Source organism: Marmota monax, unplaced genomic scaffold, assembly GCF_021218885.2.
Source record: "Marmota monax isolate L192 unplaced genomic scaffold, Marmota_monax_Labrador192_F-V1.1 WCK01_AAM20220418_F8-fsc00114, whole genome shotgun sequence".
Classification (NCBI taxonomy): domain Eukaryota; kingdom Metazoa; phylum Chordata; class Mammalia; order Rodentia; family Sciuridae; genus Marmota; species Marmota monax.
In genome coordinates this window covers 4,802,450-4,826,110 of record NW_026694943.1, presented here as the reverse complement: position 1 = coordinate 4,826,110, position 23,661 = coordinate 4,802,450, and the positions used below count along the sequence as shown (strand labels likewise).

Below are 23,661 nucleotides of genomic sequence, written 5' to 3'. Positions count from 1 at the left end.
GAAAAGGTTAATGAACAGGAAGCTGTTTTACTGAACTGTCTTCATCCACTGCCACAATGGCAGGTGTAGAGCTTCTAGCCACATATAGATGGCCCCTTGTAGAGGTTCTTTTTTTTTTTAGGAGAATACTCCTGTGACCTGATTCATACGTCTTTTATAAAAGTTCACCACACTTAATTGGAAACAGAAACAAAGACGATTTTGAAGAAAACAAGTTTCCACTAGTATTGAAGCAATAAATCAATCTGACCTGTTATTTCTTGGTAAATGATTCTGTCTTTAATACCTACTGCTTTCATTTCAAATGCACCAAGTATTTAAACAGCTTCATACCATGAACAATATATATATAATTTCTAATCCAGCTATAGTTTTTAGCTAAAGTGTAGTCCTAAACAAGATGGCACAAGACCAGGTCCAATTGTGATCTTATTTCTACTTAAAATACTAAACTAAACTCCTTATAAGATAAATGAAGCAATTAAAAATAATATATTCATTCATAGGTAAAATACCAAAAACAGAGAGAAAAGGATTAAGAGGCAGGGTAGTGAGCCAGATGGATTTCCAATTTAGTTCCCTTCCAGAACTATTATTCACCAGTCTACATATATCATTTGTTCAAGCATCAGCTTCATTGTTCTTTCAGCCATCCTGACTCAACATCGCAGAATCACATCATATCTCTTCCTCAAAGGCCTGTCCAGTGGGCACGGTGTTGCAACCTTGCAATCGCAGTGGCTCAGGAGGCTGAGGCAAGAGGATTGCAAGTTCAAAGCCAGCCTCAGCAATTCAGTGAGGTCCTAAGCAACTTAGAGACTCTGTCTCAAAATAAAATACAAAGAGGGCTGGCAATGTGGCTCAGTGGGTTCAATCCCTGGTACCAAAAAAAAAAAAAATCCATTGTTAATTGTTGCCAGTTCTACTTTAATCAGTCTTTGCTTAGCAAGCAGCCTTTTTCCTCCATGTGGTGAGGACATGGCCACCATCAGTTGTTACTTGTACAACTTGGGACCCTCTGTTGGTCCCCCAGGTCCATCCAACATTCTGTACCACTCTCCTTGACTATTTTAATGGTTTCTTGACTTCAGCCCATTCCGAAGCAAACTGCATAAGAGCAAAAGGACTAGTTTATTATCTTTTTAAAACACTCCCTTTCAAAGAGATGCAAATGAAAGGCTTTAAAAAGTCTTCATGACTTTTAAATTAATTTAGATAGAGAAGTTCTAGCATTATGAAAGTCACCTAAGAAAGATTAATATCTCTAAAATTAAAATCACAATGATCCTCAAAACTTCTAAGAGACTATAACAAAATACTCTGTTTATGATCTTAGGTTAGAAAAATGTCGCTCACCATAGGGCCATATGAACACAGAGAAAAGGCTCTTAGTATATCTGGTCACACCATTGATCCTGCCCTGGAGCAGCCAGCAGCCACCAAGGCCAAGCTCAGAACTCCCTGGGACTTCAGATAGTTCAGCCCCAGAAGACCAGAGCACCAGCTTCTTGTCAATGGGGAGTTTTCTGTCCCAAGGGGTTCTCAAAGTTCTAGATTTACAGCTAATAGAATAAGAAGAAAGGGAGGAGGAAAGAGAGAAGGAGAAGAAGAATCACCCTTAATGCAATGATTCCATTATAGTCCTATATAATGTTTTGCTTTCAATTCTTCCAGTTGCTTCCAGACGACCTTTTCACCCTTTGTCCATCTACTTTCAGAATTAAAAAACAAAATCAAAAAATATAATTTTCAAATGAAGAAGTGGGAGCAGAATGAATTGCTAGAGTTCACAGCGTAAGTCACTTTAGGTGCCACTGGTCCCCAGAGCTGGAGAAGGGGAAAACAAGCAAGGTGAGGATCAAGCCCTGCCTCTGGACTGAGGGACTATTTCTAGTCCATGTGTGCAGTTGGCTTCAATCCATGACTGATAACAACCCAGGTCCCTTCCAGACGGCTGTCTTCCCCCTTCAGTGGATGTATGGTTACGGTCAACAGTCACTGAAATATGTCACCTTGCTGGTCAGGCCTGCAGCTGTAGAAATCTAGATTCCTACTGGCATTGTTCACACAACGCCTTCTGCCTCCTCTTCTGTGATTTCCCAACAGCTCAGAAGGAATATTCTATTGGCCTCAGCTACCTGTGTCCACCTGATACAATTTCACCTGGGCTACTTGAGAATGAAATGAAAGCTGTATTTTAGTGCAAACTGAGAGTAAAGACTTTGCACTTTGGTATATTCACAATACTCTTTCTCTACTAGAGGAAGAACAAAGAAAATGCTAAGGTAAAATCAGCTAATCAACTGCAACGTTGATCTTTCACATGATGTTTCGATTACAAAAATAAAAGATGTTAATTGTAGACAATAAGAATATAGATAAGAAAAAAGAACCAGATTTATTCCTAATCCTAACATTCAGCAATTAGGCACTATTTTTTTAAATTTGTTTTTATTAGTTATACATGATAGTAGAATGCATTTATGCACTTTAATATATCATACATAGATGGGATATAGTTTCTCATTTTTGTGAATGTACATGTGGCAGATTCATATTGGTCATGCAGTCACAAATATACATAAAGTAATAATGTCTGTTTCTTTCTACTGTCTTTCCTGTCCCCATATCCCCTCCCCTCCCCTCCCCTCCTTTCATTTCCCTCTATCTAATCTAAGGTAACGCTATTGTTCTCCCCACCTTTATTGTGAATTAGCATCCGCATTTTAGAAAAAACATTTGGCCTTTGGTTTGGGGGATTGGCTTATTTCATTTAGCTTAATATTCTCCAACTCCATCCATTTACTGGCAAATGCCATAATTTCATTCTTCTTTAAAGCTGAGTAATATTTCATTGAATATATATATCACATTTTCTTTATCCATTTATCTATTGAAGGATACCTAGGTTGGTTCCATAGTTTAGCTATTGTGAATTGAGCTGCTATAAACATTGACATGGATGCATCACTGTAGTATGCTGATTTCAAGTCCTTTGGGTATAAACCAAGAGTGGAATAGCTGAGTCAAATGGTAATTCCATTCCAAATTTTCTGAGGAATCTCCATATGGATTTCCATAGTGGTTGCATGAATTTGCAGTTCCACCAAGAATATATGAGTGTACCTTTTTACCCACATCCTCACCAACGATTATTGCTGTCTATATTCTTGATAATTGCCATTCTGACAGGAGTGAGATGAATCTGAGTGTAGTTTTGATTTGCATTTCTCTAATTGCTAGAGATGTTGAACATTTTTTCATATATTTGTTTATCAATTGTATTTCTTCTTCTGTGAAGTGTCTGTTCAGTTCCTTAGCCCATTTATTGATTGGGTTATCTGGCTTTTTTGGTGTTAAGTTTTTTGACTTCTTTATATATCCTAGAGATTAATGCTTTTTTGGAAGTGCGTGTGGTAAATATTTTCTCCCAATCTGTAGGCTCTCTCCTCACATTATTGATTGTGTCCTTTGCTGAAAAGAAGCTTTTTAATTTGAATCCATCCCATTTATTGATTCTTGATTTTACTTTTTGTGCTTTAGGAGTCTTGTTAAGGAAGACAGATCCTAGGCCAACAGGGTGAAGATTTGGGCCTACTTTTTCTTCCGTTAGGTGCAGGGTCTCTGTTCTAGTGCCTAAGTTTTTGATATACTTTGAGTTGATTTTTGTGCATGGTGAGAGGTAGGGGTTTAATTTCATTTTGCTACATATGGATTTCCAGTTTTGATGATTGCCAGCACCATTCGTTAATGCTTTTGGCACCTTTGTCCATTATGACATAACAGTATTTATGTGGGTTTGTCTTTGGGTCCTCTATTCTGTACCGTTGATAGATTGATATTTTGTACACACATTTTCAAAGTTTATAAATGCTTCTTGCTCTATGTGTGTGCATGCATGTGTGCATATATATATTTATGTACACACCTATTTATGTGTGCATTCATACACATACATACACACACACAGAAAAGGAATTGTTTACAAGAAACCTTTGATTCAAACTCTTTTTTTCTACCTTATAGTCAGAAAAATTAGGCCCCTAAAAAGCATTTTATAAGCAATAACTATCACATTAGGCCCTTGACAATACTTTCATTTCTAGGGAAACATATTTAAAATCAAAGAGTGTGAGTAGGATGCCCTTACTTATTTCAGGGAGGAGACATGGGAACAAAATTAGGAGAAAGGAGAACACCCTGTCCCTAAAGTTGCGCTAGCACATCCCATGAGCTTCCGGCTTCTTTCCTGGACTTACAAAAAGTGAGGAAGGGCACAGAACAGGTAGCACAAAGAAAGGAAGTGTTTCCAGGACCTAGACTCACATTTGCTATTGTCTCCTGTTGAGACCAATTGCATGGACAGTACCGACCTTAAGAAAAAGTATCACACTGAGAGTGGAAGAGAAAGGAACTGAAATCTTTCAAATATCTTTTAATGTAATGCAATTGATAAAAGCTGGCCAAACAATTTTCTACCTTCTCTGAGACCAGTTTTACTGGCATCATATTAAAAATTAAAGAGTGTATCTAAGTTTGTCAACTACTAATTGCTCAGGTTATCGAAAAGCTTACTATTAACTCTTAGATGAAAAAGGCTCTAGCCAATTTTAAAACATCCTTGATAAATATCTCACAGAATTAAAACCAGGGGGGGAACCAATAAAATTGCAAACATAATAATAACCGGGTCTAAATCAGGCCTACCTAAATAAATCTTTACTTGGAACCAATTATTTACCTAAAATCATAAAAAACATCAAATACAGTATGTTTACCTACATAATTGCTGCATTATATATTACTACAGAAGAGAATGTCCAGGTTGTGTTGATATAATTACCATGTTAAGCTTCAAAAATAAGTGGAAATATTCTACTACCCACATCCTACAAATAAGTATTCCAAATGAATATCTTTAGCAACAAGTTTATTATGAATCTAGAGATTGGTTAAAAACCACTCTAAGTTGCTATCTGATACTGCACAGTACTGACCATGCAGAATTAAGTATGCAATTAATAACTAATAACAAATCTCAGGTTACTTGCGATGAAGTAGCCTCTCTTCATGGTGTTCTGGACAGATCAGACACCGTCTGCTCCACAAAGGCTTCTAGCCTATTCTAGAGTATTGTGTTTATACCCTACTCTGAACTCACACATGTCCTTCTTGAAATACTCCTTTGCTCCTTTCTATAGCTTCAGTACAGCCTATAGTGCTGAATTTAACCTGGGTGTTCAATTAATGTTCCAGCTGAATCCTTCATTGGATTGGAGGGTCTATGGATGATATGGCTTGCATTTCTCACCTTTCCAAACTAAAACGGTCATTCAATAAATATCCATTCCAATGAAATAAAAAAAAATTAAGTACCTGAGCTCCACAAGTTAGCCCTCTCTGAAGAAGAGGATGCAGGGAACTTGAGCTGGGAAGTCTCCAAGAGCATTCAGAGTGCACATGTGCTAAGGGGAGAGAAGTAGGAAGAAAGGGGAACTGAAGTAGGAGGGTGAGGGCAAGGCTTGCCTGCAGGTGCTGGTGGACAGGGAGGAATGACCAATGTGCTAGAAATCAAAAAATAAAGAGAAAAATCCTCTCCATGATGATTACATTACACCATCATGAACTGCTTAACAGTAGTGTCAACATACACTAGTGATGGTTTTCAAATGAAATTCTTTATCAGTAATTCTGAAGTGAATTGTGAATTTTTATTATCTTAAATACCATAATTTCTTTGTGCATAACACTTACAGAAATAAACTAAATTGATACGGCCATCCTTATAGATCTTTGTGCTTAGATTTTAACCACAAAATAATTCATATCTGTAAATGTAGTCTAACCAGCCACCTATAAATTCTTAAATCTGGTGATTTCTGAATAACGTATTTTACAATTTCAGCACTATAGATATAAGTTATGCCTTATCCTATGGCCTAAAAAAGCTCCCTTTTCTGAAAAAAATAACACATACAAGAAAATTCTATTTCATAAATCTACCATCCACTTTATAAAACTTTTACTTGCTACTATGGTAATTCTGTATTTATTCATAATATTCATTTGGATAAAATTTAAAATCCACTTCCTCTTTCTTAAAGAAAACAAAGAATATATGCCTATTACAGAGAGACACTGAATTTAATAATTAAGGTTTTTTTTTCTTCCTCTCTTTCTTAGCAATGAAAAAAATAAAATCTCTTTATTTCAGCTAAAGAATACAAAAATGTGTGGGAAACAATAAGAGTACTTTCCCCACTATATTTTCTTTTTCTCAAGTAAGTATTTTCCATATTAAAATATATTAATAAATAAATAAATCTGCTTTCTAACTCATATACAAATGCAGAATTAATATAGTAGCAAGAAAAAGTTTTATAAAGTGATGGAAGATTTATGAAATAGATTTTTCTTGCATGTGGTATTTTGCTGCAAATGGAGCTTTTTCAGGAAAGGAGGTGAGGTATAATCTGGATCTATAGTGCTGAAATTGTACAATATGTAATTCAGGAAGGATCAGTCTGTGTTTAAATGCATAGTTTTCTCTGAATGAGTATCAGAGAAACAGACCTTTCTCTTTAAAAGGATATAACGGTATCAACAGAAGTTTTCCATGGATAGAGAGACCAATCTGGCAGGATGAGACCACAGACCACTACTGGAAGGTTTTGCAAGAACAGTGTCAGCAATAATTCTGAGGGCCAGTTGATGCCCTTTGCAAATGTGCCCATTAAAGCCTATCTATAATTTTTGTGGGAAATTATTGCCACTCATAAATGGGGCTTTCTAATGGAATTGTTGATGAGCTTAACCACTGTATATGAGCACAAACTACCACTTTAATGGAAATAATCAATGCCATGACCAGAATAGAACCACTTAGTAGGGAAATTGGGAATTTAATTTCAATCAGGTGAACAAAAAGTAAAGAAGAATGCTTGAAGTGGTAGCATAAAAAAACACCAGCGATTAAAAACATTTGGAACCTTTGCTTACCCTTCAAAGGCATTTGTTACCATGGTTTTTAAAGACCTCTGAAAGCTTCAGCTGTGTCCACAAAAGCTGCCAAAAAAACAGGGGTTCTATACTGATTTTATTTGTCAGAGGCATTTTGTCTTAATTACCTCCAAGAAAAAGATTGCCTGGCCAAAGGGACAGAAAAGAAGAACCGCTGTCATTTCACATGCAGGAAGGCTGATTTTACCTTTCTGAGACTTTCTTCAAATGCACACATGCAGGTGCGTACACACATGTCTAATTTTTGTACTAATGCAATAAGAGTGACAAGCACTTAAAAGCGGTAATGGAGATTCTTGCATGGAATGAGGCTTTCAGATCTGGATTCTCATGGTGTGTCTTTTTTTTTTTTTTTTTTTTTCCTTCCTCTGAAGAGAACCAGGAGCCAAACTTGTAGCAAAGAAAGCCTGTCCTTCTTTCTCATGGCAAGGAATAAGAAAGGAAGAAAGGGGCTGAGATCCTCAGATTCCTTTAAGTCCCAGTGACTTTAAGACCTCCCACTAGGTTCTGCCTCTTTATCAATTTATCAATACCTGCAGGTAATTCTTTCTCCAAAAAAGATTCATTATAACAACTTTCATATGAAAATTCCATGACAGTGCATCAGTGTACACACTAAAGACCTCCTGCTCTTCAGCCTCAATACTTTTATTTCTCTGTTGCATAATATGCATGTTACCATAAGAAGGAAAATTGAAAATTAAAAGTAGAAACAGTAGAAAGACTAGGCAAGCTCTTGGTCGGAAAAGTGGGCTATGAACTCCCACAATACAAATAATTTGCAAAAAAAAAAAAAAAGTAGATCTTACTTGAGCATCATAAAAAATGCTTATATTTGTTCCTGTGCTTCAGTATGTAGCTTACTATCTTGGTACCAGCATGTTCTCTTTTCAGTTATAATCTCCTAGAGAGCATTGTTTGTCCCTGTTCAGCTGATTTGTGATTTTCTTGTTTAGAAGGGTCTTGTGCCTACTTTTAATAATAAACATGTTTCTTACACGGTTTTGGTAAAGTCCAGGAAACTCTTTTAACATATTAGAGTCTCTGCTATGGTTTGAATAAGTGTCTCCCAAAGGGCCATGTGGTCGAGGCTCAGTCCCCAGCCATGGGGCTACAGGATGTGGAGGCACCTTTAAGAGGCAGAACCTAGTGGGAGGTCTTAAAGTCACTGGGGACTTTAAGCAATCTGAGGATCTCAGCCCCTTTCTTCTTTTCTTATTCTTGCCATGAGATGGACAGGCTTCCTCTGCCACAAGCTCCTGCCCCATTGTGTCTGCCTCACCACAGGCCCAAAAGCCAAGTGACCATAGACTGAAACCTCCAAAACTGTGAGCGAAAATAAACCTTCACTCTATTTCAGTTGATTATATTAGGGACTTTTAAGTATTAGGTAATGAGAAGTTTACAGTTATTTCTACCTTATTAATAATGTACAACCTTCAAGGAGTATTCAGACCATTCTTATCATGTTCCTTTAAAATTAATTGAGAAAATTGATTCAAATCACCCCTGAACTGTCTGCACAGTGCTGATTCTGTTTCTGTGGCTGCTGGATAATTCCATCTGCAGACCCAGCTACATTCTCAAACTCAGCATGTCTAGAATTCAACTTACCCTGTGCCCCTACTAATTGGCCTTCCTCTTGAATTCACTAGTTCATTCATTTCCAAGGTCACTCCCCCTCTGTTGGAACATCTTTAACTCCTTTTTTCCTGGATAATTCGTGTTTAATCATCTTTATACAATGTATGATCTTTTTAACCTTCCATTTTATTCCTTTTTTTCCCATTTTACAATTACTGAAATGTCCAAATTTATAATGTACCTAAACTGATGGAACATCACATAAATTAGTCTTTATGCTTTTATTTGCTCCCTTCCCTGAAGTTTCCTACATGCTTGTGAAAGGTTAAACTTCATTAAAGAGTATTTCATTCTATGATGGTTTTATGTTGCTTAAAGTCCACAAACTGAGCTTCACCTTCCCTTCATTCTTTGATTTATTCATTGAGTGACTCCTATAATACAAAGCTTGATTTGGTCCTTACCTCTGAAAAGCTAATAGTCAATGTGGGAGAAACACAAATATATGTGATTTGATGGAACAAAGTTTTATGGAAATCAAGAGAGAGAGAGAGAGAGAGAGATCTTTTGCATGAGCATCAGCGGTTCTGATGACAATTACTTTTGACCAGGAGAGGAAGAATTCTTATAGGGAAATATGAAAAGACATGGAATGATTGCATTTGTAGAACAGCAAATAATCCAGTCTGCCTAGTGTTTACTTCATGCAAGTACAAGCAGTGACTTAAATACAACTGGAAAGGGGCTGGGGATGTGGCTCAAGCGGTAGCGCACTTGCCTGGCATGCGTGCTACCCGGGTTCGATCCTCAGCACCACATACAAACAAAGATGTTGAGTCCGCCGAAAACTAAAAAAAAATAAATATTAAAAAATTCTCTCTCTCTCTTAAAAAAAAACTGGAAAGACAGGCTAGAACAAGACAGTATAAATGTTGAAATAGCCATATAAGCCATGGGTTATTCCATGGTCACAGAACTCTTCAAAGGATTCTAGACAGAGGATTTATATGATTAGTGATTTGCTTTAAGAATATTAACAGACTGGTGGTGTGCAAAATTGTTTGAAAGAAGAAAAAGCAAATGAAGACAAACAGAAATACTGAATTAATGTTTGGTCCTGGTTAAAGGTTAAAGGACCAACTCTGAATAAAGGGAATTGCATTTGAAAGATAGACTCAACAGAACTATGCAATCATTCTGATTGGTAACATAAGAGACACAGATTGCAGAGTGTAACCATGGAGGTAACTAACTCCAAGTTTGAAAATCTGGATGCTGGACACAGTGGTGAGGTTAGGGACCCATACATCAAGCAGTCAGATCAAGAGTGGCTGGTAGCAGAGGGAAACACACCATAATCACTGAGAAGCCAAGATGGGACAAGAGCCAGACTTGAGAGATATTTGCATCGCTGTGATACTTTGGGCCTTTTATATTGTGTCAGATTCCTAGGCTTGCCAAAACAAATGAGTTCCTTAAGTAACATGAAGTTTTGTCTCACAGTGCTGCTGGCTAGAAATCTGAAATAAAGGTGTTGGCAGGACCATGCTCCCTCTGAAACCTGCCAGGGAGGATTCTCCCTTACTGCTTCCTAGCTTCTAGTGTTTGCCCACCATCTGTGATATTTAGACATGCACCACTCCCACCTGCCTTTCCATTGTGCATGGCATTCTCTCCTCTCTGTCTGTGTCCACTTTTCCCTCTTTTCTTTAGGACATCAGTCATGTTGGGTTAAGGGACCACTTTACCCCAAGATCTGAATTAGTTATATCTGAAACAGCTTTATTTTAAAATAAGGTCACATTCGGAGATATTAGAGGTTCAGACTACAGCATATTCTTTTAGGGACACACTTCAATCCATATCAGATATGTAGGAGATTCCCTAGTAAACTGTGTGGAGAAAAGGAGGAGGAAGAAAAAGCAAAGATTGCAGACCTGGAGAATACACTTTTACAGCACCAAAGAGGGGAAACAGGGACAGAGCACAGTAAGCCCTCTGTTGTCTCAAGGCTGAGTTACTCAATTTCTTGGTTTATCCTATTTCACATTTCTGAAATTATCTTCCAAAATTCTTATTGCCTATGAAAAATCCTCCATTTCTTTTCAATCTTATATCACATGTACCACTTGCATTACCCTTTTCTTGCCAATCTAATCTGCCTTTTTAAAGATCCTCTAGAAGTTTTTATCCATCATTCTTTTGACCCCAGTATCCATCATTCATTTGACCCATGTTCCATTCAGTGCATGTGTGTCCAACAGTGCTAAAGGCAAAGGAGCTAATAGCAACCAGAAATCAGCTCCCCTGTTGAGTTTACATCCAAGTTTGTGTGGGAATATAGGGAGGAGGTACCTGGTGCAGACAGACAAAAATTAAACAACTGAATAAACAGGGCATCTTCATAAAGCTTTAAGGGCATTAAAGAAAAATAATCTGTACCATAAATAAAAAAAAACAACAGAGTGAAGATACAACCATAAAACAAGAGAAAATTTTTGCAAATTCTACATTTGGTATGGGGTTAATGTCCAGAATACACACAGAACTCAACTCAATAACATAAAAACAAATAAAAAAGCAAACAATAAATTTCCCAGTAACCTGATTTTAAAATAGATAATAGACATTTTTCAAAAGAAGACATACAAATGACCAATAGGTATATAAAAAAATGTTCAACATCACTAATCATCAGAGAAATGCTAATCAAAACCACAATGAGATATTACTTCATTCCAATTAGAATGGTTATTTTCAAAAAATACAAAGGATAAGTACTAGTGAGAATATGGAGAAAAGGGAACCCTTCCACACCTTTGGTAGACATATTAAATTATCAGAGTCATTATGGAAAACAGTATGGAGATTCCTTAAAAAATTAAAAAACAGAATTATCACATGATTCAGCAATCCCACTATTGGGTATATATCCAAAGCAGCCAGGCGGTGGAATCAGTGTAAGTAACCATCAAATTTTGAAAAGATAAAGAAAATCAATCTCTCTCTCTCTCTCTCTCTCTCTCTCTCACACACACACACACACACACACACATACACACAATGGAATACTACTATACCATAAAAATAAGGAAATGTCGTCATTTAAAATTAAATGAACAGACCTGAAAGACATTATGTCAAGTGAAATAAGCCAGACACAGATACAAATGCTGCAAGATCTTACATGATATGTGAAATCTAAGCAAGTGGTTCTTATAGAAGATGAGAGTAAAATGTCGGTTACCAGAGACTAGGGAGAGGGAGGAATGGGGAAATGGTGGTCAATATACTAAGTTATATTTAGATAGAAATAAGAAGTTCTGGTACACTATGCACAGTAGAGTGACCACAGATAATGATAATGCATTATATATTTCCAAAGAGCCAGAAGAAATTATTTTGATGGCTATAAGAAAGGAGGAAAAAAATAAGAAAAACAAAGTAAAGGGAGAGATAAAGAAAGAACAATAGAATTTGGCTGTTAGTGGGAGAAGAAAAGAAAGAGAGAAATAAACAAAACAAAACCAAAACTAACCACATCAAAAACCCTAACACTCAAAAAATAAGGCAAGGAAAATTAACTATATTTTTAAAATGAGAGAAAATGAGAAAAAAGAAACAAATATATGAATGTATGTATGCCCACAAACCAAACACAAAAAGAAAAAAATCTTAATGAAAAATGATAGAATAAGAATTGAGCCCACTGACATGGTCACAACAGTCAGATAATGGATGGTCACTGCCTATATCACCCCAGTGGCCTTCTTTCTATTTCTTCTTGGGTTATGTACTGAGAGAGGGGGGTGGGAAGCAAGCAAGGCTGTGGGTTTTAACCCCTTCCTCTCTTCGTGTTGCTCACCAAGCTGCCAGCTGAAGTGGCCTAGGATTGATGCTGGTTGAAATAACTCTCAGCTTCCCCTCTAACAAATATAAGGAAGGATGGAATGGGAAGTACTGTTGATTGGAGTTTTTTTTTTGGAGGGGGGGAATTTGGGGGGATTTTTGTTTTGTGTTTTGTAGAAAAGGGGATTTTGAATGTTTTCATCACTAGTAAATGATACATGCTTGAGGAAGTAACATTTACTCTGATTAGAACATTATGCAATGCATACATGTATCAAAACATTGGGTACCCTACAAATAAGTACCATAACTGTTCTGTATAAGTTGAAAAAGAGAAAAGAAGACAGGGAAGGGAGCACTTAGAAAACAACACTTCAGGGCAATGGTCTGTAGGGATCCTTTTAGGTAGGATAATTGAGGAAGACCTACCTGAGGAAGTGGTTGTGGGCTGAGTTCTGAATGACAAATAGCTGGCCAGGGAAAATCTGGACATTCCAGGCAATAGAACAGAGAGAAAGAACCACATTGTTAGGTTCTGAAGAAGGAACGTGTTGTCATGTTGGGAGAAAAGAAGGAAGTCCAGTGTGGCTGGACCACCATTAACTGGGGAGAAGTAAACAGTATTAGAAATAGGTAGACCGTTGTAAGCCATACAAAGGAAATTTTACTCTAAGTTCATTGAGAGTTTTAAGCTCAAGATCATTTGGTTTGGCTAAGTATCTAAAAGATCTCTTCTGCTGTTGCATGGAGACTGTACTGCAAGGGGGGAAAGTATAGAAATGTGGAGAAAAAAGACTTAATATTTTTCTGTGTATATATTATCAGGATCCAAATCACATCTCTGAGGAGATCACCAATATAAAACAGTGACATGATGCAAGAGGAGCCCCCACACCTACCTGTTCACTAACCATTTCCAGATAGGGCTTCACCTACCAAGCAGAAGGCTGGACACTAATATGAAAACTAATTAATCTTGAGTGAACAAGCGTGAGTTGTCAATCCTGGGATAACTGTGTTCTCTCTCAACAGAGCTCTACAGACTGATGGAACCAGCTAAGTGGACCTTTCTTTAGAAAGTAAGCCTCTGCACACCTTCAGCAGCTTTTGCAGGAGCTATCCAGGGTCCTGGACTAGCTTACCCCAATGCTTTCTAAGGTCCAGGTGGACTGTGCACTCAGTTATCCTTGTTGGATGTAAGCCCCCCACTGCATTGAAACATAACCGGATTCCACTCTGATACCATGTTGTCCCATCTCAGCTCATCTGTGGGTTAACATCTGCCTTGGCCATGTATATTGGTCTAATGTTGAGTGACTTGAATACATGGATAGAATATGAAGTGGTAGCATAGTTAATGGTGTATAGATAGCCTTGGGCCCTGCTATGGCTCAGGTTTTCTGAAATAATAATGTAAGAGAAGTGAACTCGGTAGAACCATTTTTCCTTGGAGAAGCACTCAAAGATAATATCGGCTACCGAACGTATAACTAGATCTGCTTATGTAACTTATTCCATAGTCTCTACCTAAAACACACCTTAAGGCATAATCCAATGCCCACAATGATTACTAAATTCATAGAATATTCAATTTCATCCTTCTGACTTTAATAGCATTCTTAACTTTGCTTTTTAATTTTTTTTAAATGCATTCAACTGGAGGCCATTACTCAATTTCTTAAGTAATCAAGTTTATAGACTAAGTAGTGGATAAAAATTTGTGTGCTTTCAAGTCAAACACTTTACCTCTTCAACCAAAACACTTAGAACTTGAGAATAATCTGATGTATACTCACTCCTAGCTCTCTTCTTAAGTAACATGAAAAACAGGGAGAGCCGCAGCCTCTTCAGAACTTTCCACCTACGTGCCAGCCCCTCCACTGTCCTTCAGTGTGTTTGAGGGGCAGTGTGATTCATAAAGAGCCACAAAAGTTCAGTAAAACCTTTAGTTCCAAGTCATCAAGACTCTGATGAGAAAAACAGGATTGGAAACATTTAAACTTGCTCTGGCATATCCCCTTGTAGCAGCACAAACCAACACAACATATGAAAATAGCATTAAAATGGAAAGGGAATCAACAGCCTGGAATGTCTCTGTTCAATCTAATAGCAAATGAATCTTGTGAAGTTTTATTCACAGAACTCCCTGCACTCTATCTTCCCCCCTGACCTTCCCTCATATTCCCATGCTATAACTAAACATTCTGTCCTTCACCTTGCTCACTTATCTCATCCTTCAGACTTAATTCTAATCAGGAAACTTTCTCTGAGACCCTTACTCCCTGGGACTGAGTCAAGTTTAAACTTCTGTAAAACGCTGCATTCACCTGGAGCTTGACACTTGTCACACTGTAATTTAATTGCTGGTTTATTTATTCATTTCTACTTCTACCTTATAAGCTCAATGAGAGTAGGGACCAGGTCTTTTCTATTATTGCATCCCCCTGGGCTTTGCATAGTACTTTTCCTAGTAGAAATATTCAATGAATAAATTAATAAATTAATGAACTTAATAGTTTTAAGGTCCCTCCATATCTCTAGAAGTAATAATTTTGCCTTGTTTCTAGGTTTCTTTCAGAACTTCATACTCAATCTCCACCCAATGGAAGAAATTTTATTTATATGACCACACCATGATATATAAGAACTTTCTGAACCTAGATAAAACTCTCATTTTTATATGGTACAATTTCAATGAAATTCTACTATTTAGTCTGTGAATACAAGATGGAGATTAGTGTGTGTGTGTGTGTGTGTGCGCGCGTGCACGCACGTGTGTGTGTGTGTAAAGTATCAAAGAGTAAGCAGAAATTATTTTTAAAAATTGAACTTGAGGTAAAAACCATACCAATAAGCACATTTTTCATTGATATTTTTAAGTGTATCTTTCTTTTTTCTTATTTTCTGGTCATATGTCTTAATGCCTGGAGATACTACTAAATATGATGGGAACTTGTGTAGTTTATTACTAATGTTGAAAAACTATGATGAAAATAATTTGTAAGAATACTGCTATTGTTTCTTGGAAGACAGCCATCTCTACTTTCAATTTCAATAAGTTTCCATTTATAACTGACACTATTTTCTTCTCTTACATTTATCTATTATTTTCCTTATCTTTTTCATAAAGTAACACTTTATCTATACTAACTTACTATACAATTATGTCATGAGAACCAGTACTTTTGTTTCCCCCAAATAAACTTCTCAAACAACTCTAAATTCTGTGGGATTATGAAGTATGTCTTTCACATTTTCTATTTCCTTCAGAAAAGAACAGAGTAAGTTCTCAACAAACCATGAATAATCAGAACTTTAGATTTAAAAACCACCCATTTTTTCCATAAACTGTGATATGTAGACTAAATAAAATCAATAAATATTAAATCATGGATCAGTAAATGATGCTCTACCAGCTAATTCTGGTCAGTTGTCTATTTTAACAAAGCTTTATTGACATATAGCCACTCTCATTTATTTAAATATTGCCTGTGATTCTTTGCAAGCTACAGTACCAGAGGATAGTCCCTGTTACAGGGATTGAATGGCTTGCAGAAGCTAAAATAGTCACTATTGGGCCCTTCAAAAAAAAAGAAAACTTTGTGGACCCCTGCACTACTCTAAATCATTTTTACTGATGATGGAAATAAGTCCCTGATATTTGACTTACCTAAGTATATAGCTGAACCTATTCACTAACCTTACCTTTATCAGATACATTTTCATTATTGGATTAAATGCTTAGTAAAAATAGTATTTTAGATTATATAAAATCAAATCAACAGTAAAACCACAAATGAAGATGTTTGTCAGACTTTTAAGTATTTATACTAACCTTAACCAAGATATAAATTTTAAATTTAATTTTTCTGAATTATGATAGTATCAGCTAGTAAAATTAATAGTGTGTATACACACACACACACACTTACAGATTTATTGCCAGATAATATCACTAATTGTTATAAAAACACTGACAAAAAAGTACAAGTCTTACAGCAGAGTTTTAAAGATGTTGAAAGCAGTAAGTGTCAAGAAAAATGCTTTTTAAATGGATCACATTGACCTCACAGTCTACTCTATTAAGATATGAACAGCTTTTAAAAAAATTCCACTGGCAATGGAAGGAAAACTAAATAGTATGTACCATCCCTCAGTTTTCATGCCATATAAGAGCTGTGAAGAGCCATAGCAGAAAGTTCCTGAGAATCACTTCTTCTGTCAGTGTCTATTAATTTAGCAGACTCTAGTTTTTAACAAGTTACTTAAGTCTAGATTTCTGGAGAGGGAATTGTGAAAACTCTCTCAGAAATATCCTTAGTATCTATAGACCAAGCTTCACAGAATCTGAAAAAGTAAAGGGATAAGAACAGAAAAAAATATCCTCCTATTAAAACAAAAGGTAAATTCAGTAAGACTTTTTGATAAAGGATCTGTAGAATGGATATTTTAGTAGTAAAAATGATAGACATCTTCCTAGGTTGTCCTGTGAAATACCACAACATGGACAACCCTGGAGTAGACATAAAATGTAGCTGGCACTATATCAGAGAAGCTGCAATTGATAAACCCTATACAACAAAAAGATTGAGCAGGCAGCAGAATGAAATGTTACAGTTGGATACTTCGTAACTACTTGGACTGATGCTATATCCCCTATTTCAAGTCACTAGATATTTAGTCTGCTCATATTAGCAAAAGGTCATGTCATCCATTGAGACAGGAAAGAGATCGAAGAGAGGAAGGGAACAAGCTGCATAGAAATGGTCTGGACTAAAGATCAGAACAGAATACTAACCTGGACAAGGCCAAGGTAAGATAACTGTGCACAAACAATATAGTACATAAGCTTAGCTGCTTGCAGAACAGGAATGTCCATCTGCCAATTCCCAATCAGGGCAGAGACATTTCCTTTTATTTCAGAGACCCAGCTACTACAGTCCCCCTCTATAGAATTTGTGGAGACTGTAGGAACCTTGCCAAATGGAGGAAGCAGAATTACTCAGTCACAGCTTCCCTGACATCTGTCAGCTCCTGTGAGATTCCATTTCTTCTCTGTATTTCTACCAAAGATGCTAGTGGGACCCACTGGTGTTAAGTAGCTGATTGTGTCTTCCTTCCTTGGTCATTTCTGATCTTTGGACCAAACATAGAATAAGTTGATTTCAACACACTATTACCTTGAATACTCCTCTTGAAGAAAGCCTTACAACCCTCACAGGACCAGACTCCATAGTGGTAGCCAGAGGCATAGTCATTGCATACTGCACAGTAGCGAGTCTCCTTGGCAGATTCCAAGGCCAGGCTTCCCTTGTCACTGTTACTGGTCAATCTCTCTCTGCCACTCTGGCGACGATTATCTGAATTTGGCCTGAGGGAGAAAAAGGGAAGAAAAAGGTGAGTCCATTATCATCAGAAAAAACAAAATATGTATTCTCCTCTAAAGAATAAGAGGCTTAGGAGATGAGCAGATTCACTTTATCCTGACATTTTGAAATAATGAATCATAATGTAAGCTAATCTTTTGTTACTTCTTGCTGTTTGCTGCCACAAAAGGTGTTTGCCTACTGTATTAACCTTGAGGGAAAATTGTTTGTTGCAAACTTGCTTAAGAAACAGACTGTCTATCCCAAAAAATGCTACCTCTAAAAAAATGACAAAATGAAATTAGCTGGTTTCTAATAAGTGTCTTTTCTCAAAACTTACAATTAAATCAGAACTGTTAAAGGCGAAGGCTCATTCTGATTCTAGACCACAGAAAGGGTCTTTAGGAAATAGAAACAAAGCATAGGACAGCTGGAGCATTGAAATTCCAATGAATTGGTGAACAATGTAGAACACATGTCAAAAAATCAACAATATAAATGTTTATGTTACTGTTACCAGGTAAGCCTGGTTATGGATTTTTAAAACTTGACTATAACTTAAGGGTGCTGTCCTCCACTATTCAAAGTCCTCTTTAAGAACATATAGAATGAGAAGAGTGGAGGAACACCAATGGTTACCTCCACCTTTAATGATTTCATGGAAGAAGCATATCCCAGAAATGAAATTGAAAAATAAACAGAAACAAAGCATGGTGCTAGGAGAATCAAGAAAATGGGGAAGTAAAAAGCTTTAAGAATGATTTGAGGGCACTCAATAATGCCAAATGGAACAGAGAAGTCCAAGGAAACAAGCACTGATAAAGTGAGTTTGAATTTGACTAAGAGAACATTCAGCAAGGAGTTCTGGGAGAAAGGGTAGAGGTTCCAGCCAAACCCCAGTGTGGACGCCAGGGGGGGATGTGAGAAGATGAGTGAGGCTTTCCAAATCTTGGAGAGCTGGTATGGGAATGGCTCAAGAAAGATTTCATGTAGTATTTAAAGAATATAATGCCACCCCCCAAAGGATTTTTATAGTGGAAGAGGTTACAAAGCCCTCATGCAAACTGAAGGGAATAGACCAGCAGGGACAGAATGGATGAAGGCACAAAGAGAATAAAAGAACAAAGGCAAGAAGGAAACTAAAGAAGCTGTCCAAGGAGCCACCTGTGGAAGATACCTTGAAGAAGATCGGAAGAAAGGAGGAATGGGAAGAAGTAGATGAGAAGTTCGCATTTCTCCTGTGGCCAGGTATAGAAGCAGAAGTTAGGGTGGCCTGGGATTTTCTAGACATGTGACAACCAACACAGGTTGAGTGTAAGGGATTGGGGGTGGAGGGGTGTTGGTCAGAGGGCAGCACAGTGCCTGGAATGTAGCTGGCACTCAATGATACACATGATGAATGAAGAGTGTGTACAAGGTGATTGGGAAACAGAGGTTGGCAGATATTGTAGAGGTAGATGGGGTAAAGGTTCCTACAAGATTTTCAAAACTCTAAGAAGAGATACAGTAAATTGAAAATAGAGCTCCCAGGATCTCGTGGTTAAGGAAGCTGCAGCCATGCTGAGTTCAACCGATTCCCCCCTTTACAGCCCTTTTTTCTTGTTGCTCAGATTTTATAACCTTTCCCTGCCCTTCGCACTTACTAATATTGTACACAATTTTTTGTGTGTCTCCAACTACATTTGCCATAAAATTCACAAAACATTGGTCCCTTGGGTTAAGTACATCTGATTTGCCAATTTTTTTCCATTTGGAATAACTTAGCTCTGAGGTTGGCAGCCTCAAATAGGAATTCTTTATTTTTTAATGATCCTGAGAGAGCACTGGACCTCAGTTTTCAATCCTAGTTCATATTTCTGTTACCCATCTCTTTCCATTTCACCACTATGCTGCTGAATGCCCCCCATCAACCTCAGATCTTTCTACAGTTTGTTTACTAATGTCTTATGCATGATTCAAGTCAGTAGGAAGCCACTGTGAATATTTAACCTTAGGAATTCAATCCCTTGCGGGTGTGGGAGTGGATAATGAGAAAGCATGAAATGGATAGATATACTGTCTTGAAAACCTTATTAATTGTTGCAGACAAGAACCTAACTCAATGCCTAGCACACAGCAAGCATTCAATACAAGTGTGTCGAATGAATGAATGAATGAACAAACAAAAGGTATGCATGGGCAACTATTCCAAGATGTCAGATATACTCCCATAATTCTCATACAATAAAGTACAATTGACTCCCAAATCAAAACAGCTTTTAAGCTCCCAAAGTCCGTGCCCAACAACACTGGCCTACCACCGGCCCAGGTTCCCACCTTACTACACGTGGAGACCCCACAGGCATGGACCACAGTATTCCACCCCTCCTGTGCAGGGAGAAGCCATGCATGGTGCTAACAGGGGAAAAGGTGGACCAGAAAGACAAAATAGGAGCGAGGGCTATAGACAGGTTGCTCCAGGCCCTGCTCACCAAAGGCAGAGTGGGGAGGGCCACAATGAAAAAGATACGGAATGTCTTTACCTGTTGGTCAAATAACTCAAGCTACATAGTCTATACAGCATAGGGTTTTTACTATTTTTACCTAAAGACATGTCTTTTTAGTAATGAGAAATGTGTTCTTTTTAAAAGCATAGGTTTTTCTTTCTTTAAAATTTTGTTTCATATATGATCAAATTGAGTCTTTTAAAGAATTTCATTTTTAATGTGTAATAAAAAGCTTACAACTTGATTTTTAAATAAACAAACTTTAAACTCCTGGTAAATAAAAGTCTTAAATAATTTTCAAAGTTGTATTCAGATATTTTAACTGAACAGGAGGTCAGCACCTCTAACTCCTACATAATTCAAGGGTCAACAGCACTGCATTTTTTAAAAACTGTGGTAAGATACACATAGCTTAAAATTGACCAACTTAATCATTTTTAAGTGTATGAGTCAGCAGTGTTAACTATTTTTACATTGTTGTGTAACCATCTTCAGAAATGCTCCACATTACAGAACTGAAACTCTAAACCCATTAAACTCCCAATATCCCCCTTCCTTTATCCCCTGGCAACCACCATTCTGCTTTCTGTTTCTAAGAACATCACTATTTCAGATGCCTCCCATAAGTGGGCTCATTCAGTATTTCTTTTTGCTGTTGTTGTTTATTTGCGGGGGGGGGGGGGGTCTGGCTTGTTTTGTTTAGAATAATGTCCTGAGGTCATTGTGGATAATTCTGCCATAAACATGGATGTACAAGTATATCTTCAAGACCCAGCTTTTCTATTCTTTTAAATTTATGCCAAGAAGCAGCATTCTTGGACCACCTGATATTCTGTTTACTATTTTGAGGATCCATCATACCGTTTTCCATAGTGGTTGCACCCTTTTCTATTCCCTCCAAGGCACAAGGGCTCTTACTTCTACATGTCCTTGTCAACACTTGCTATTTTGCCCATCTGTCTTACAGTGGCCATCCTAGTGAGTATGAGAGGAATGCTGCGATTTTTTACATCACCTTCAGCATTGTGTTCCTTCCCTGCCCGCCACTCCACAGACTTGAAATATCTCAGCCTTTCTCTGGACTCTCTGACAGGTTTTTTGGTACTTCTCTTCTGCTATTAGCTACATTAATCCTTCCTGTGATTTATTTTCAACTTTTACATTGTTGTGTAACCATCTTCAGAAATGCTCCTGTAGCTGTCTGCAAAGTTCCTTGTGTCTAATTCATCTTTGTAATGCCAAGTGCTTAGAGCATAGTGTCTCATCCAAAAGAGAGACTGAATAAATATTGATCACAAATAATTAATCCATAACTGGACCAATGATGTGATCATTTTCACAATATAAATGGAGTAATCAACGTTGGTCTTTAAGGTTTTGGTAAAAATTTTAATAGCAAAAGCCCATTTGCTATTAAAAAATTGTAATAGCAAGAGTTATAAAAGTAGTATAGATGTTTACTGAAAGCAAAATGTCATTCATTATACACTTTAACTTTTAAATGATTCTGGATTATTGAATATTGACTGCAAACAGAAGGCATAAAAGCAGAAGGCATATGAAGAAGAAGGGGGGAAGTAGACAGACCATACTTACTTTCCGTAAAGCAACGTTTTAGCCAGAAATCCATGATACAATATTGTCATAATATGACAATATTATATGCTGTATGAAAACACCCAAAACATCATGAAAAAGAGAATCAACCAGATCACCCTAAAAGTCAGGCGAGACCTTCCCACAGGTTTGCAGAGCCCTGTGGCACATTGCAGTTGTATTCAAGTTTTCTTGAGCATCCATTGGGCCAGGCTAATTGGGCACAACTGTCTCTAGACAGCTGTATCTTCTGAATGCAGAACTCAGCCTGATAATCTTCAGTAGAAAGGAACAAAGTGGGATGTGTCCATGTCTGGGCTCAGACCTGGCCATATGGGTGGATCAGCACCAACCTGCAATTATCTGAGTACCTCTAGTTAGACCAACCCCAGCAGATGGGCTTAGACATGAGTCCCAGTCTCATCTCATCTCTTCTTGCTGCTCTCTACCTGGCTTTGGCCCACTGCTCTGTCACAGACTTGGTCTTGCTAGCCTACACCTCCTTTGCAGGAAGGGCCTATCCCACATTTAAGTCATTGCTTCTTCCTCTCCCTTCACCTCAGAGGACCTTGATTTCCTTTATTTTCACAGGAGCAAAATTTCATGTTCAAAATGTCTTCAGGTCCTGCTTTCCTGATGGGAGGCTTTCAAGTCCTATCCATGCTCTTAGCTCTGGATTATAAATGAAGGATGCACTAATTCTTTAGCAAAATTTCTAAAACACCTTTTTTTTTTCCCTTGAAAAGTTCTTACCCCTTTCTCATTGAATTGTAACCCAGTCATTACAGCTTTTTATCTTGGAAACTTTCTCATCAGACCCAGATAAGAAGTTGAATGGATTTACTAAGCTCCAAATAAAGAGGCTGAACGTTGTTCAGTTTTTCTAACACTTTTCAAGACTGTCTGGAAAGAAACAAGACAGAAACTTCAGGGTGAAATGAAGGCATGTTTCATGTAAGTAATACATAGATACAGCCCTGAAGCATACAAGTGACCAAGGAACAAAGAAAAGGCAGAGGAACAGGGGCCAGAAGCATGAGAGACAATGCTTAAAAAAAACAAAAGCAGCAACACATTTACCTATGGAAATTGGAAACTCAGCTGCCTTGACTTAGTTCACTTTTCATTTTATCAACTAATTACTAAATATTTCCAAAGGGATGCCTCACTGATATTACATGTGCGACATACTCAACATAATTAAAAGATGTATCTGAAGGCATTCATAAAGGTGGATCTATATGAGTGGACCCACTTGGACCAAGTATAAACACAGCATGATAAAAAAATATTAACCAAGAAAATTTTTATTAATCAAAGGAAAATTTTAAAGCTCAGTATAATGAAATACTGTTGTTTGTCTAACCACATATAATGGTACCAGCTATCCAAAAGCATTATTCTCTTTGAGTAACCAAGCATTTTTTAAAAGTTTGAAAGCCTTGGTTTCTAGAGGAAATATTTTTACAAAGCTAAATTAAAAGAACCAACAGATGTCCACTTCCTAGAAATATGGTTTAATTAACTGCTAGTAGAATAACTTCATAATTCTCCCTCACCAGATCAAGTACCCAAAGCTATGCACACTCAATATTCCCCAGAATCTTCCTTCATGGCAATTACCACAAAATCCAGTCCTATATTTGGGTATTATTAATAAGTGTATTTTCCCCTTCACCAATAAACTCATTTGCTCCCAATTTTAACTGACACACAGTAGGTCCTTAATAAATATTTGCTAAATGCAGCTCCTACATCTT

At 37.2% G+C, this 23,661-nt stretch overlaps 1 protein-coding gene across 5 annotated transcripts in view; it reads right to left on the bottom strand.

Moving 5' to 3' along the window:
• The window catches only part of Esr1 (estrogen receptor 1), a 388,588-nt gene that overhangs the window by 217,630 nt on the left and 147,297 nt on the right, over positions 1–23,661 (bottom strand). For all 5 annotated transcript variants that reach the window (XM_046427429.2, XM_046427428.2, XM_058573621.1 and 2 more), the window contains one exon: positions 17,634–17,824. In XM_046427429.2, the coding sequence (XP_046283385.1) occupies positions 17,634–17,824 (191 nt within the window). The remainder of the gene's footprint in view (positions 1–17,633; positions 17,825–23,661) is intronic.